The 15,904-nt window shown below is 36.3% G+C and overlaps 8 protein-coding genes across 8 annotated transcripts; 2 read left to right on the forward strand and 6 right to left on the reverse strand.

Moving 5' to 3' along the window:
• Nucleotides 1-47: 47 nt before the first annotated feature.
• On the reverse strand, nt 48-2,627 carry C9374_006978 (uncharacterized protein; the record flags this gene model as incomplete). The annotated part of the gene is made up of 2 exons (XM_044696897.1): nt 48-545; nt 612-2,627. The coding sequence occupies 2 exons, from the start codon at nt 2,625-2,627 to the stop codon at nt 48-50; spliced, it is 2,514 nt and encodes an 837-aa protein (XP_044555341.1).
• A 171-nt stretch (nt 2,628-2,798) lies between these two features.
• Nucleotides 2,799-4,835, reverse strand: C9374_006979 (uncharacterized protein; the record flags this gene model as incomplete). Its single annotated transcript, XM_044696898.1, has 1 exon — nt 2,799-4,835. The coding sequence occupies one exon, from the start codon at nt 4,833-4,835 to the stop codon at nt 2,799-2,801; it is 2,037 nt and encodes a 678-aa protein (XP_044555342.1).
• A 549-nt stretch (nt 4,836-5,384) lies between these two features.
• Nucleotides 5,385-7,267, forward strand: C9374_006980 (uncharacterized protein; the record flags this gene model as incomplete). The annotated part of the gene is made up of 2 exons (XM_044696900.1): nt 5,385-6,942; nt 7,038-7,267. The coding sequence occupies 2 exons, from the start codon at nt 5,385-5,387 to the stop codon at nt 7,265-7,267; spliced, it is 1,788 nt and encodes a 595-aa protein (XP_044555343.1).
• Nucleotides 7,268-7,394: 127 nt separating this feature from the next.
• C9374_006981 (uncharacterized protein) lies at nt 7,395-8,993 on the forward strand (the record flags this gene model as incomplete). Its single annotated transcript, XM_044696901.1, has 1 exon — nt 7,395-8,993. The coding sequence occupies one exon, from the start codon at nt 7,395-7,397 to the stop codon at nt 8,991-8,993; it is 1,599 nt and encodes a 532-aa protein (XP_044555344.1).
• A 16-nt stretch (nt 8,994-9,009) lies between these two features.
• On the reverse strand, nt 9,010-10,160 carry C9374_006982 (uncharacterized protein; the record flags this gene model as incomplete). Its single annotated transcript, XM_044696902.1, has 2 exons — nt 9,010-9,164; nt 9,218-10,160. The coding sequence occupies 2 exons, from the start codon at nt 10,158-10,160 to the stop codon at nt 9,010-9,012; spliced, it is 1,098 nt and encodes a 365-aa protein (XP_044555345.1).
• A 123-nt stretch (nt 10,161-10,283) lies between these two features.
• C9374_006983 (uncharacterized protein) lies at nt 10,284-11,285 on the reverse strand (the record flags this gene model as incomplete). Its single annotated transcript, XM_044696903.1, has 1 exon — nt 10,284-11,285. One exon carries the CDS (start codon nt 11,283-11,285, stop codon nt 10,284-10,286), a length of 1,002 nt encoding a protein of 333 aa, XP_044555346.1.
• Nucleotides 11,286-11,327: 42 nt separating this feature from the next.
• On the reverse strand, nt 11,328-14,552 carry C9374_006984 (uncharacterized protein; the record flags this gene model as incomplete). Its single annotated transcript, XM_044696904.1, has 1 exon — nt 11,328-14,552. The coding sequence occupies one exon, from the start codon at nt 14,550-14,552 to the stop codon at nt 11,328-11,330; it is 3,225 nt and encodes a 1,074-aa protein (XP_044555347.1).
• A 495-nt stretch (nt 14,553-15,047) lies between these two features.
• On the reverse strand, nt 15,048-15,879 carry C9374_006985 (uncharacterized protein; the record flags this gene model as incomplete). The annotated part of the gene is made up of 2 exons (XM_044696905.1): nt 15,048-15,777; nt 15,860-15,879. The coding sequence occupies 2 exons, from the start codon at nt 15,877-15,879 to the stop codon at nt 15,048-15,050; spliced, it is 750 nt and encodes a 249-aa protein (XP_044555348.1).
• Nucleotides 15,880-15,904: the final 25 nt, after the last annotated feature.

The following is a 15,904-nucleotide window of genomic DNA, read 5'->3' on the forward strand; positions in this document are numbered from 1 at the left end:
TCGACGAATAAAAATTGTAAATAAATTTATCATGTACACGATAATTCTTAACAACTGTCATGCAACAAATCTTCATTCTTTCTTCGTATCCAATTGATGGCACTGCCTGCCTTAAACCACTCAATTTGTGTTTCATTCATCGTGTGTTGTAGTGGAATTTGAATTTGTGGTTTTCCTTTAACTGTTAAAGTTAATTTTGAGTTTGGTGACAAAGTTGTTACTCCAGTAATGGAAATGATATCAGTCTCAGGATTAATAAGATCATAATCCGATGGATTTACAAAAGTTAAAGGTAAAATACCTTGCTTTTTCAAATTTGTTTCGTGAATACGCGCAAAGCTCTTTGTAATGATTGCCTTGCAACCAAGGAATCGAGGTTGAAGAGCTGCATGTTCTCTTGCACTGCCTTCTCCATAATTTTCTTCTCCAATCACAATCCAAGATGTTTTGTGTTCTCTTTGGTACTGTTTTGCAACTTCAGGAACAGTATCTTCTTTTCCTGTGAAGATATTCTTGACACAATTAATCTTGTTGTTCATGGCATTCTGAGATGGACATGATAAAAATTCATGTTTTTAAAACATGCTAGAAGATCAACCATTTGTACTTACCATAGCTCCAATAAGAGTACAGTTACTAATATTTTCTAAATGACCCTTATAGTTCAACCATTTACCTGCAGGTGAAATGTGGTCAGTCGTACATTTTCCTGCAACCTTAATGAGAACTGGTAGATCAATAAAGTCGTTCTTGTTCCATGCCTCGAAAGGTTTTAAGAACTGCAGTCGATCACTCTTCGGGTCAATGTTGATGGTTACTTTTTTACGTTCTTGTAAAGGAAGTGGTTCCAAATATGGTGACAAGTTCAGTGAAGATCTTTCAAATCCTCTTGATGGTAACTCTTCGCTTTGAGGAGAAGTGAATTTGAATTCCTTTCCATCTGAACCAATCAAAGAATCAGTGAGTGGATTAAAATCAATTCTACCAGCAAAGGCCATGGACATGACCAACATGGGAGAAGTTAAAAAGTGAGAGGTCAATAAATTTCCATCGTTTCTGCCTGTGAAGTTTCTATTAAAAGATGAAACAATGGAATTCTTCTTTCCTTTATGGTCGGTTCTATTCCATTGACCAATACAAGGTCCACAAGCATTTGCTAAAATTTTAGCACCAACTTGTTCAAATATTTCTAACAAACCATCTCTCTTCATGGTTGCAAATATTTGTTCTGATCCTGGACTGATAAAGAGTTGAGATTTGCTCTTCAAGCCATGTGCAAGAGCTTGTTTTGCAATAGAGGCAGCACTTGTTAAATCTTGATAGGAACTATTGGTACAAGAGCCAATCAATGCTGCAGATAGTTCAGGAGCATATTCATGCACTTTGACTTGTTCTGCAAATTGAGAAAGAGAGAATGAACGATCAGGAGTAGCTGGACCATTAATCATTGGTTCCAATTCATTCAAGTTGATTTCAATCACTTGATCGTATGTTGCACCTTCATCTGCCTTCAAATAGTCTGCATATTCATCTGCCTGATCCGCAATGGATGCACGATTGGTTGCTCTCAAATATCTTGACATGGCTCTAGTATAGGGAAATATGGAAGTGGTTGCACCAACCTCAGCACCCATATTACAAATAGTGGCCATACCTGTACATGATAACGAATGCACACCTTCACCGAAATATTCAATAATGTATCCAGTACCACCCTTCACGGTCAACATTCCAGTTAACTTTAAAATCACATCTTTAGCACTGGTCCATTCATTCAATGTTCCAGTCAATTTGACACCCAGAATCTTGGGACGTTTTAATTCCCAAGGAATGGCGCTCATGACATCTACGGCATCAGCACCACCAACACCAATCGCAATCATTCCCAAGCCTCCAGCGTTGGGTGTATGGCTATCACATCCGACCATCATTCCTCCAGGAAAAGCATAGTTTTCTAAAACAATTTGATGAATAATTCCTGAACCTGGATTCCAGAAACCTAATCCTAACGCCTGAGATGCAGATTCTAGGAAATTAAACACTTCACCACTCTCTTCAAAGGCTTTTTCAACATCTTTTTTTGCAAGAGTTTCCTTTTTCTGAGATATGGTACTACTCTCCAATGATCCTTCACCAACAATTAAGTGATCGCAATGAACAGTTGTTGGAGTTTGTGTCTTGGGTAATCCTGTAGTCAAAAATTGTAAAATGGCTGTTTGAGCACTTGCATCTTGCAAAGCAACTCGATCTGGACGAAATGGTAGATAACTATCCTTGGTACTGGCATTAAATGATTTAGCAACAAGATCCTTTGCTTTTTCGTAGTCATAAATGTGGGCTTTTAGAATTTTCTGGGCATAGGTCAAGGCTTGTGATTGGTCTTGTTTCAATCGTTCATAAATTATTTTTTGGGCCTTTAACGTTTCTTCCACATCGTATTTCGGTGGTAAAGTGGATGAAGACGAGGTACTACTATTGCTGCTCGTTGATGTGGTAGACAATGATGAAAATCGAATATTTTGATGACTTGATAATTGTTGATTCATAACGGAGCTATTGCTTCGGAGCTTTGTGTGTAAACCAAGTGATGATTGAATCACTTTTGATGAAGTACTCGTCTTTAACATTCTGGAATTTATCAGAGAAAAGTTTCAATTCTACTTGAATGCAACGAAACGAAAAGGATCAATTGCTGCGAATTTTTTTCTTGATTCTCGGGGAATTTCAAATAAAATAGAAAGCATGCTGTTTTTGTCAAAGACACGAAATGCATCGTCACAGTCTGAAATTTATTCGTCTCAGAGCAATCGATCACACTCCATGAATCCAAAACGTTCAGCAAAAGTGCTTCCGATATCAATCTCTGAGCTTGACTTGAGGCCTTCCATTAATAAAGTTTGTTGAACGATAATTTCTTCGAATTTAGTCCATTCGCTCAAGTGCTGCTGAAATAAGAATTTGTTAATTTCCATGTCTTTGCTTGAGCACTTTGAGCTTAATCTAATCATGTTGAGCAATTGAAGAGTGTGTCCCCACTGATCTACTTTGTGTTTGTTTTCAAATAATTGTAAAGCTTTGTGGAAGAAGCATTCCAAAAAGTGTCTGATAACTGATCCTTCATTTCTAAAAATCACTTCCATGAATAGAATACAGTAAATGTTGTGGAAAACGTTGCAATGGTTATAAGTAAAAAAGTATTCAGTTAAAATGGAAATCATTTGGTTGGTTTCAAATGGATACAATTGGAATACGGATTTCTCAATACAATCCAAATATGAAAAGTGAACGACAAACGTAATTAAATAAACCAGTTCTAATCTCAGAGCAGTAAACCTGCTTTTAACAGAATAAGCTGAAAATTGAACCCCATATTGATAAGTTCGCATGTTGTAGTCATCAACAAGAAGAAAAGTCAAAAAAGTGAACCGTTTTTCGAGAAGAGTTTTCAAAAGCTTGAAATGAAAATTTGTCACAGTATCCAATGCCGAATTACTTGTTTCTCTAACTAAATTGTTGAGTAACTGAAGATATTCTACAGCTTGTTCATAAGACTCTCGTTTTTTTACAACATCCAACCATTGATCGATTACTTTTGAAAATAATGACTCTTGAAGTTTTTGGAACATCAATCCAAAATTGTGGTCTTGTAGTAATCTAATAGCTAACTGCCAAATTTCTACAAAATAACTAGTTTCAGTAAGCTTCCAGTATGAACTTTGTGCGCAAAAGTACTCAACAAATTTGAGCCTGTCATCCTCAATCCTTGTAGAGACGGAAACAGCTTCAGTTAGCAGATACAACACCAAGCCAGTGTTGGAAGAAATAAAGGGGAAAAGGTTGTTGGACTGAATATTTGTGAAAACTCGAGTTCTGTACATAACGTAAAGCTGTTTGATAAGCTTTACAACCAACTCGTCGTGAAAGTAATGTCCAGAGCCAAACGACTTGCAAAGCTCCTTCAGGGTGATAGTAAGGTTCATACAAATTAGCTCTTCAAAAGGACCTGAAGATGTAAATATGATGTGAACAAGCTTTTCTCCCATCATCAATGTGTCTTTTTTCGCTATCCCGATTGAAAGAGGGTCTGTTACAACCTTTAAGAGCTTAATGAAATTGTCATCACTTGCACTGAATACATTAGTCATTTTCTTATTTACAACTGGGTTTTCAAGAGAGAGAAGGCGTAAAATTAAGGATTCAATGTTTTTAGTTTCATTTTCAGCTTGAAAAGTCAATTGTTGGTGCACATGCTTAGAATCTAGAGTTGGTGCTGACGAAATATGAGGTAAAGAGCTTGTTTTGGATGGAAAAGTGGAAGACAGATTGTGAGTAGATGGAGAGACATTCTCCTTATTATTGATGTTTAGAAACAGATCCAATCCATTTACAATGGCCGATTTTGTTGATTGTGGTTGGGTATGAGCCTTGGGAGTGGCGTGTTGTTTTTCGAGAGTTTTTCTTGGTGAAGAGATGCTAAAAGTTTGGTCCATATGGATTGGTGTAGAGGTTGTGTTTCTTAGTTGATTTATCTTGTTGCTATTGTGCTGCTGGAGTCTTGTTTGTGTTTTGATTGGAGTGAGCACTTGTTTGAAATCTGAATACTGTTGTTGGGTTGATGAAGATGTGCTGTTCGTCGCTGTTTGAACACGAGTATTGTGGTTGGCTGGCTTTGGGGTACCAGTGGTCATCATTATTGGGGAATTGAAAGCTTTATGAGAGTTTTGGGAAATAGATGATTGATGTTGCTCTACAGGTGTATTTGTAGAGGGAGTTATCCGTGAAGATGTTGTTTGATGGTGATGCACAACAGACACTGGATTATATTTACTGGTCATGATGCGTAGGAAAGCCTACAGCAAACAATTTAAATATTACGGAAGAGCTACGGAAGGATCGGATGAAAATTGCTCTCTTCTAAAATCACTACTTCATAAAGACCTTCAATGTAGTTTGTGTTGCTCTTCGTATTTACAATTCAGAAATGTACGGAATAATCAAATCTGCGAGCTGATGATTGATTCACTTTTTTTTTTGTTTGAACCTTGCCCGTCGATCTCTTGTACTGTGGGCAAGCTCGAGCGATTTTATTATTTATTGAACATTTATTTTTTGTTCGAATAACGGTCGGTCCAAGCGGGAAGTATTTTCTTGTTATTGCTTTTAACAAGTGAATTAAAGAGAGGTCCATTATGTTGAGGTTTTGATATCGTAAAACGATAGAGGTTCTAAATGATGGAGCTCCTCTCGCATCTCCTTTTTTAACGTCGCACCAATCGCAATTGGATTTTGTATTGAGATAACTCCAATATTAGGTGAGGACAAACAACTCTCATTCAAAAAAAAACACCAACTCTGTTCAACACGCCACGACAAGTATTGAAGCCATGCGTTCATCCAGAAAGTTATTTGATCCTCTCCTTTCTTTCCGGAAATCCTCATTGGCAAATTCAACAGTGTTTGAACGTGTTACAAAACAAGCTCAATTCCATACATGTCTCAATGTCATGAATTTTGAAAGAGACAAGTCCAAGCAAAGAGAAGCACTGACTGGAACCCTTTCGTCAGAGAATATCTCTTCTACGACTTGCCCATTTCATTCCGTGGAAAGGAACCATCCAATGACCATCACCTCTCATGAAAGCACCTCATCTCAACCACATGTTTTGAAAACCCAAAAGACCTATGAAGAAATTCCAGGCCCTAACGAATTACCATTTTTCGGTTCATGGTTTTCCTTCTTGAAACATGCTAAAAACACAAGTCCATTCTTTTTAGAGTTGTGTGAAAAGTATGGAGATATGGTTCGAGTGACTGCCTTGGGACATAAAATGTTGATCTTGGCTAATCCACACATGATTGGAGATTTATTCAAAGTAGAAGATAAAAGATCACCTTTAAATAGTGTTCGCTTTTACAAGGATCAGAGAGGAATGGAATTGTCTTCGGTTGAAATGAAATACGATGAAGATTGGAATTCAGTTCGTCAACTCTATAACATTGCCATGAAACCTGAATTTGTTGAGAAAGTTTCAGTACCTCAATTAACTGAATTGAATGGAGAGTTTTTGAGAAGAATGATCAAGTATTTACACAAGACTCAAGATGGAAACATAGACACCTATCGATTGTTGAATGGTGTCGATGCTATTTCAAGATATGGATTTGATGCTGTTTTGAAAGTGTTTCTTGGAGTGACAATGACCGATGACCTGGTTCAATCGTTCCCTTTCAATGTTGCAGATTTTGTGAACTATTCAGTGAGAGGACTTGATCTAGCAGTTCGATTAGACTCTAAACCTGCCATTTACAAGTATTTTAAAACCGCTGAATTCAAAGAATTAGAAATGGTCTTTGATCGTTCGTTCGAATACGCAAGATATTGTATGGCACGATTCAAAGACAATCCAAGTGGAAAGCCACGTTTTGTAGAGCTTTTACAAGAACGTGCCAAAGACCTTCCAAATGCTCAAGCAAAAGTTGAAAGTGTCATGATTGCCTTTTTACAAGCTGCTGTGGACATTACGATGAGAATCATGACCCATGTCATGTATCGAATGGCCCATCACACAGAGTATCAAGAAAAGCTGTATGAAGAATGTGTACAGATCTTTGGAGAACCAACCATGGATGAAATCACTTCTGAGCATGGTTTAGAAATTACAGCTGAACAATACAAGAAATTGAAACATGTGAAACATTTTCTTGAAGAAACTTTACGATTGAATTCTTTTGCTTACATGACACAAGGTAGAATATTGAATCAAGATCGAGAAATTGGAGGTTATTTAATTCCAAAAGATACACAAATATTGATCATGCAAAGATATGCTACTTTGAGAGATGAATTTTGTCCAAGAGGAACCGAGTTTATTCCTGAACGACATGAGAAGGGATCTCCATTGGCCATGAAGAGTAATTATGTTTCAGTTCCATTCGGAGTTGGTAAGTTGAAAGTTATTGTGTGCAAATTGGAATATTGATGCTGTTGGTGTTGTGTTCAAATTGGAATGACTCTTGTATGAACTCAATGAATTCAGGTGCCAGAAAATGTCCTGGTTCTCGAATTGCAACCACTGAATTACACTTTGGAATTATTAATTTGGTTCGTCACTTTAAACTCTCTCATGAAAACCCTCAAGTATTTCCAGAATCATCGTTTGATCAAGCCTTACTATATATTGATCTCAACAAACATCCTCTTTACTTGACACCTCGAGATCATGTCAAGGAATATATGAAATCAGTCAAGATGAACAACAACTATTGAGTGTGTTATTAAATATATTTTTACAAATTATTATTTTCTTTGAAATGTTGGGTGTGATTACAATCATTGGAATTATAATCATGGATTAAAAAGACCTTCTTCATTCACAACAAGAAAAAAATAGTGGATGGCAAACCAACGATTTCAATCACTGCTGCTGGGACATTGGCGTGTCATGTGGCCAAATGTCCTTGTCATGTTGTTGTTGTCGTTGTTGTGGATTACTCTATCACTCGTTCAATCACTTGATATTATTCCAAACAGTGTTGGCTCTTCCGACGTTTATCAACATATTGTCAAGATTTCAAAAAGAAGAGGAGGCCACGATCTGTCACCACTTGATTTTCAATCAAAAGGATTTACTGTAATTCCTACCAGTGATGATCACGAAAATATTTTCATGTTTTTAGGAGATGAAGAATTATATCAATTGAAATCTCTCTCAGCAACAAGAAATGAATTACAAATTTTATATTCTCGAAACAAACTCGTGTCAGATCATGTTATGAATACAAATGAAGATGAAAATGATATTGAAATGGTAAAGGAAATGATATTGGCACAATTTAATCCTTCTTTGAAAAAAGAATTATTGAAACTCTACAGTGGATTTAATCAAGTACCAACAGATTATCCAACCATTGAAAATATTAATAATTATTTGAAAGGTTTAGAAACGAGATTTCCAGGAAGAGCTAAAATGGTGAAAATTACACAACAACCAACTTTTGAGAATCGACATATTTATGGTGTGAAAATATCCAATAATGTCAATGAAGATCGAGATGTTCCCAATATTCTTATTGTGAGTGCTCATCATGCAAGAGAAATTAACACAGTCATCACGAGCATAGTTATTATTGAAAAACTGCTTTCTGACACGAACAAATTTGGAAAGATTCTACAACATTATCAAATTTATATCATTCCAGTGGTGAATGTGGACGGATATCATTACGTTTTCTCAACAAATAATTGGTGGAGAAAGAACAGAAGATTTATAGGATATCATAATGGAACAAAATCATTTGGTGTGGATTTAAATAGAAACTATGACATTGGATTTGAGAAATGTGCTGGCAATTCAACATTGAACTCGGATTTGTTTAAAGGAGAATTTGCATTCTCTGAAATTGAGACAAGTGCAATCAGAGACTTTTCCAAACGTGTGGGTGGATTTTCCAAAGTTCTTGATTTTCATAGTTTAGGAAGACAAGTACTCACAGGTTACACTTGTACGTTTAATGCTCAGCAAGATTATATTGCCAAGTTAGGAGAAGAGTTGGCTTCCAAGGTTAAAAATTATAAGACTCGTGTGCCTCATGCTGATGGAGAACATCAAGAATATCACATCAAACAGTATACCTCCTATTCATTTTTAATTGAGATTATGGACTCTTTCCAACCACCTTTTGCTGAAAGTGTGAAAGAATCGATCGAATTGATGCCTCTCGTCGAACACTTTTTTAATAAGGCCATTCCATTGAGGGGTCACGTGTATGACATCCAAACAGGCAAGCCACTCAACAATGTGAACATTCAAATTATTGGCGTTGATTGGAAAGCTGGAGAGAGTAGACACACCAATCACTTTGGAAGTTTTTATTTATTCTTACCCTCCAATACACAATACGATCTCCTATTTTCATACCAAGGTAGAGTGTTAAAGACCAGGGTTCTCTTGGGTCACGACAATGAGTCACAAATTCTAGACGTACGTTTGTAACAAACTCAACACCAGTTTATAAATTATGTTTTTCACATATAAATTGGAATGCCTCTCTCACTGATGGAAACACGTGTTTTGCTGGATTGTGATCATCATTCGCCTGTTTAGACTGCCAAACACCAGTCCTCAACAACATGGACACAAAATTAGGACCAGCAGAATTTGCTCCTTTACCATTTGAATAAATGTTCAAGTTGAATGTACGATGTTTAACAACTTACCTTTGATGTCACTTAATGGATTGTCTCCAATGGCATAAATTATGAGATCGTCTACGGAATTTCTGTCTTCATGACCCTCATGATAAGATTTTAACTGCTCGATGAGAACATTTTTTGCATAGTCATATGTCACCTTACATGGTTTTCCATAATATTCACATTTCAAATGTTGATGTTTTCCATTCATGTTATAAAACAGTGCATCTAAAGACTCAATAAACGCTCCCATTGTAAACCTAGGTCTGCAAGCAACACCTTGATACACTAAATCTGGATTGCAAACTTTGACTTTCACTTTTTGTTCCGTTTCTACTTTTGAATAATCCAATAAATGTCCAATATGACCATCAGAAAGAACCAAATCACAACAAATTTGTAAAGTTTCTAACCAATCCACTGGTGTATCTACTAAAATGATGGTATCAATAGGTTCATGCATTGCTGACATTTCTAATTGTTCTTCATGTGAAAATTTATAATAATTTTCGTGATCTTTCCGAGAATATGGTAATAAAAAAGGATATTGGTCAGCAAATTGTGTTAAAGATATCCTGTTCGTGTATCCGTAATTGTTTAAAATTCTATCAATTTCCTCATCATTTCTACCAACATGTAAAATCTTTTGATGATATTCATTGTTAAACATTCCTTTTCCAGATTTTCTATTTAAAGGAGTATGTGAAAGAATAATTCTAGATGCATCAATTTCAACTCCAAATAATTTAGAAAGTCTTTGAGCTCTAGATTCTTCACTTTCACCACCACCATTCGTGAGCAATACAAATGGAATATGATGAGCGTAGAGAGATTTCAAAATTTCTGAAGCACCTTCAATGACCGTTCCATCATGAATCAATACACCATCAATGTCAAAAACAATGGCAAAATCTGTTGTTTTATTCTTGTTATTCAAGCAAGGAGAGTCGGAAGGAATGGATGACATGTTCGACGATTTTGGTGTGTGGTTGCGGAAGGAGAAAATATTTTTTTTGCGTCTTTGCTCGTATCTGTTGATGCTTCATAGATGATGACATTTGCATAGTTTTCATCTCTCAGAGAATAACCATTATTCTTGATAGAGAATGGGTTCACTACGAGCGAGTGAATGATCAAAAGTCTTCAAATCAATGTTTTTTTCTGCAAATCCGAGGCCAGTCACTCCCTCTAATAAACAATTGACCTCAATGATTTTCCAATCCCATGTATGATGGTTTCCCTCAATCATGGCCAAATCAAGCGTGAAATTGTCCCAAGGCAAAATAGAAGCTACTGTTTTTACCACTCTTTGAATTGGTTTCATCATGGTATTCTCATCAAAGGGATAAAAGTTCTTTCCTCGTAAATCGGACCATTCTTGAGAGTCTTCGTCTATCAAGTAATGCAATTGTTGATCAAGGATAATACATCTCATCTCTTTGAGAATGTTCACAACAGGACGTGCAATCAATGTCCAATTTTCAGCATGACCCGAAAGCATTCTACATCGTTCTTGAAATGCGCTACATCTTTGAGAACGTTTTACGGCATTCATGGCTTCATTCCAACCCTGTTCATGGATTGGAAAAAAGCAATCTGCAACAATATCCTTAGGAGAACATCCATCTAGCCTCACAAAAACTCTCTCATATGGTAACTCTAGAAACTCCTCCTTGCTTTTTATGAAATGAACACAGGAAAGTAATAAATCCCTCGTTTTCAATGATTCATTGAGAATGGGGTACCATGAAGATACATCAAAATGTTGAGAGACTACTCCAACAAGAACAGGCAAGTCGGCGTGGACCAGAAAATGTGTATGCTCATCATGAAATGTATCACTTTCTTCATCACAGACAAGACTATGCTCCATAATTGCTTTAGAGTCGGAGAGTTGCTGGACATGATGTTGTGAAATCATTCTCGTTTCAAACTCCTTCTCCAAAAAGTGATCCAAGAATATTCGTCTTGAAACGATACACCAACAGTCGGACTCATGTTCATCCAGTTTCCACAAATCTCTTTCCGTTTCGTTTGGAAACAGTAAATGTTTGGTAGTGGTTGGAGAGTGAATTAATTTGGCAATGAACATTTTTTTTCAACCTTTAAATGTTTATTGTGAAATTTATCTCTATTACATTTTGAAAGCACTGATTGGCAAGGTGAGAATGGAATTTTGTTCTACCTTATTATTCTTCACTAATTGTCTGATGAGAGAGATGGCCAGAGCTAGTGGAGTTTGTTTGTGTGAATTTTGAATCCATGTGGATCGAGAGTCTTCTGGGAAGTTCTGCAAATCAGTAAACAGAAATTGCAAGTCTCCAGCCAAGTCGATGGCAGAGAATGTATACGTTTTTAAGCTGGTAACATCAATGACTTGATGATAAATAGTTGCTGTCTTCAATTGTTTGATAGATTTTCCATACTTGACTTGTACGACAGGTTTGCGTTTCAACTCCAACTGCGCTCCACAATCGTATCTTCCATCCTTTTTAGCTCTAGTAATGTCACCTTTGTAAACCGCTTCAATCAGATAAGCATTCATCTTTTGTACACATTCTCTTACAGAAACTCCATTAATATAGAAAATTCTTCCACCTGATTCTGTTATATCTTTAAATTGGGCTTCATTTAAATTAGGAGATCCATAGCTTCTAATTTTCAGATAATAGTTCGCATCCTTGCTCGTTGAACCAGGAATAAAATTGACGGACTTCTTTCTAAGGCCCGTGTCCATGCCTATACCCATATACATTCTATAAGGTCTCTTGTGATTTCTTTTTGGTGGAGTAATGAACTGTTTGAACGTTGAAATGATACAAAATTTCACAACCTCTGCATCAACAATCCCTTCTAGCAATCCATGATCTACAATGATAAAACTTTCATTCAAACCAAACTTGACAATTTGATTCCAGCAAGAAATCACAAAATCATTATATTGGTTCATTCTCTCCAATGAGCCAGCATGAGCTAGCAATAGTCCACAATCTACAATTGGGCTTCTGAACCATTTGTTCTCTGTTTGTATCTTATGAAGAAGCAAAATTGGATTCTCATATTTTGGACCATTGTCTTCAGAGTAAACGTATCGAATGTAGCAATGTAAAAATGTCTCTCCATGTTCATCTTGTGCATTTCGAGAAATATCGGCTCTTTTACAGAGCTTTTCAATCATTTCTAAATTGTTGGTGATGGCACATAGGTGTAGTGCTGTCCGTTTCATTTTGTCTGCCTCATTAATTCTCAAATTAGGATGATCTAACAGAATCTTTGCAGTTCCCTCAAGGCGAAATATACAAGCATAATGTAACGGAGTCATTCCAAAGTCATCCTTTACGTTCGGTCTAATCTTGGATTTCTTTAAACATTGATACAAGGATTTAGTGACGTGCTTCTTTTTAGCACTCAAAACATCTCTCTTCAAAATTTCTCTTAACTTATCGTTGGATAACAGTTGCAACGAATGACAAGATCCAATAATATAAAGAGAGCATGATAAATTGTGTTGAGTGATACAATAGTCCAACGGATATTTTCCATCGTTGTTTTTCAACGCCAAGTTAGCTCCTTTCTCTTTGTGAAGATATTCTAAAACATCTCTATAGCCGTACCAGCAGACTGCATGTACTAACGTATCTCCCTTCTCGTTGAGCTTTGTATTCACATTATTAACTTGTTGTAAATATCGATCGACCGCTTTCTTTTCTTTGACCATGGCTTTAGGTATCATTTCTAACTCGTCAATTTGTTCATTATTATCAGCTTCAGTTTTGGAAACAGTAAATTGAGAACTCGTTTCAAACTCTTGCCTTAAATTGATTAAACTTTCTCTAGCAATGTCTCTAATACTCTTTTCAATAAATTGAACACCTTGCGAAGTGTTATTTCCATCGAATATTTTCAAATCTTTTTTCTTATCTGAGTTTGTTCTTTCAATAATTGCTAATACTATTTCTCTAATTACGCTCTTACTTGCTATTGAAACCAAAGATGAGAGTTGAGATGAACATTGTTTCTCAAGTAAATTCAAGCTACAATCATTTGGAAGCATTCCAAACTTGATATAGAGTATCTCAAAGATTTTGTACAATGTTTGTGTAAGAGTATCAAAATCTTTGGGATCTAACAATCCAAGTTGGATAAAATCAAAATAATTTTGATTATCGTCCAAATCATCGTCATCGTCTTGAATACTAGAAAATCCATTTGGCATTGCATTTGAGGTATTTGGAATAGCATTGGGATTGTATGAAGAGCCTATACTGAAAATGTCAGATCTATTGTCATTGTCAAAATGTGACGGAGGAACATGAGGATACTCAATGGCATGATTATCTCCAAAATCGGTTTCAAATTTTGAAGAAAATGATGGTGCAATAAACGATTGTCTACACATAATGGCTTCTAAATTATGACCGTCATGTTTCCAACTAGTCTTGTCAAAGGAATCCTCTCTTACAGTAAGAGGAGTCGTCAAGGAGGGAGTTGGATAATCTATTTCATCTTCCTCCGGCCTTACATAAATATCAAAAGAAATTGTAGCTCTGTGATCGAATGCTTCTTCACTTTTAGAATATACAGAGCTAGTAGTATTGTTGAAGGGTACATTATTGGGCATGTGTATTGCTGCTGTAGTGTTGGTGTTGTTGCTCATGTTGATTGAAGGTGGTCTCGGAAGAGGTTTGAGTTTTTTCTCTTCTTCTTCTACATTAAAACTCACGCTCTTAGATCGTCTCTTTTGCTCAACTTGAGGGTTGTGCTGCTGAGAGATGTTATTCGACGGTGGAGTTTGCGGCGACAAGCTATTTCTCTTGTTGTTCGAATGTAATGTTGGAGACAATTCTGCATGACTTTTTTGTGGTGGTTGAGCATGAGGATCATAAATTCCTGTCACGGAATGACGATGTAACTCGTGTGGTTGTTCATGAATCACATGTCTTTCATACGGTACAAGAGGATGTTGTTGCCCGATTACGGAATCGTGAGTTGATGATGAGCCTTGTTGATGATGAACCGAGGAAGAAGGAAATGTGTAGAGAGAGGAAGTACGAATAGGAAGAGGAGGAAGTGGTGAGTTTTGTGATGGTGGAATGACATGAGGTTGTACAACGAAACTGTTCAATGGAGATGTAACGTCTTGTTGCTGAACACTGTTCAAAACATTTGGATGTTGATGGATCGCTCTATTTTGAAAGTAATGATCCACTTTTGAAAACAATTGGTCGACATTGCTATCAAACACGCCGTTGTTATTATTGTTCATGGAGGTGTGATGATTATTGAAATTATAATTAATAATGGCATTCAATGGTGGTTGTGTTGTGGTTGATACCACTGTATTGCTTGGTTTATTCATTTGGGTCCAAAATGTGTCTTTGGATGATCGTGTATTGATGATGAAAAGGATTCGGAGGAGGTTGATTTTGTTCGAAGAAGATTGATTCAGAGTGATACGAGCCGTTCCACTATTCTAAGCATGGAGTTTTTCTTTTAGAAGACTCGAATTAGAAAAAGGGTGAGGTTTGAAAAAATAAAAAGGAATTGCAAAACAACGGTAAATGACAGCATGCTTCTCTGCTGCTCAATAAAGAAGGCATTTACCTCATGATGTGTGTTCAAATAAGAGCATTCAATGCCTCAAGTAGCAGCGCTTATGAATTTACTGTGGAGTACTTTTAAAAAACAACTGAAGTCTCCCGTTCTACGGTCGTAATGAACCACACACAATAAGGAGTGTGTTGTCATTCATAAATTAAGGTTAAAGTACAGTGGTCTCAAAATTGAAGTTCTCTCATCAAAATTAATGTAAGCCAATAATTTGCTCCCATAAATGACTTTGAGTCAGGTCGTTTCAGTCTTTGAGTGGATCTGGTATGGAAGTTCCATGTATGAAATGCTTGTGATAGGGAGAATAAATTTTCTTGAACTTTTCCTTCTCAGCTTTTTCTTTCCTGAGTAAACTCTTTTCTTCTTCGTGTCTTCTATGATCATCTAGAATTGTTTCTCCAACTGTTGATTTTTGTTGGCTCTCATTTCGTGAATCAGAGAAATATCTAGAGCTTTGTAAATTGGTGGCAGTAAGTCCAATAAATATTAAATAACCCAGTAAGCCAGTAAGTGAGCACAAAAAACAACACGACACAGCTGTTATGGCAAACCACTCACAGACGACAATAATGACCACAGACACAAAAAGAGAATTGTTGACACCTTCACAATCCTCGGCAAATAATAAATAGGTCAAATAACATAGTACCCCTAGTGATCCGAAAAAACAAATAATTTTGAGCCCTAAAAACGTAATTGATGTATACTGATTAATATCATCGTCAAGTCTTCGTTTTCTAGTTTTCGGAGTTTGTAAACAATTTTCGAAAAAAGCACTTGCAATCACACAAATGCTAAAAAGAACAGATAGAAAATCAAAACAAGACCATGCTAATAGCAATGTTGATATTGTTCGTTCCGAACAATATTCGTTGTTATCAGAACCATAGTAATTGTCGAAAAAAATGGTTAAAGTACCAATAGCAAATCCTAATGTGAAACAACAAGTTAAAACCTGACAAGCCACATTGACACTATTTTCGTCGATGATCATCGACACAGTTGTGTGATTTTCACAAATCGGAGTTCTTGAATGAGTCGGAAAATTATACTCACGTCATAAAAAGTACTTTCATTTTTTTGTGACCGATATTATTTAAC

This window comes from Naegleria lovaniensis (genome assembly GCF_003324165.1).
Source record: "Naegleria lovaniensis strain ATCC 30569 chromosome Unknown tig002, whole genome shotgun sequence".
NCBI lineage: Eukaryota > Heterolobosea > Eutetramitea > Acrasida > Naegleriidae > Naegleria > Naegleria lovaniensis.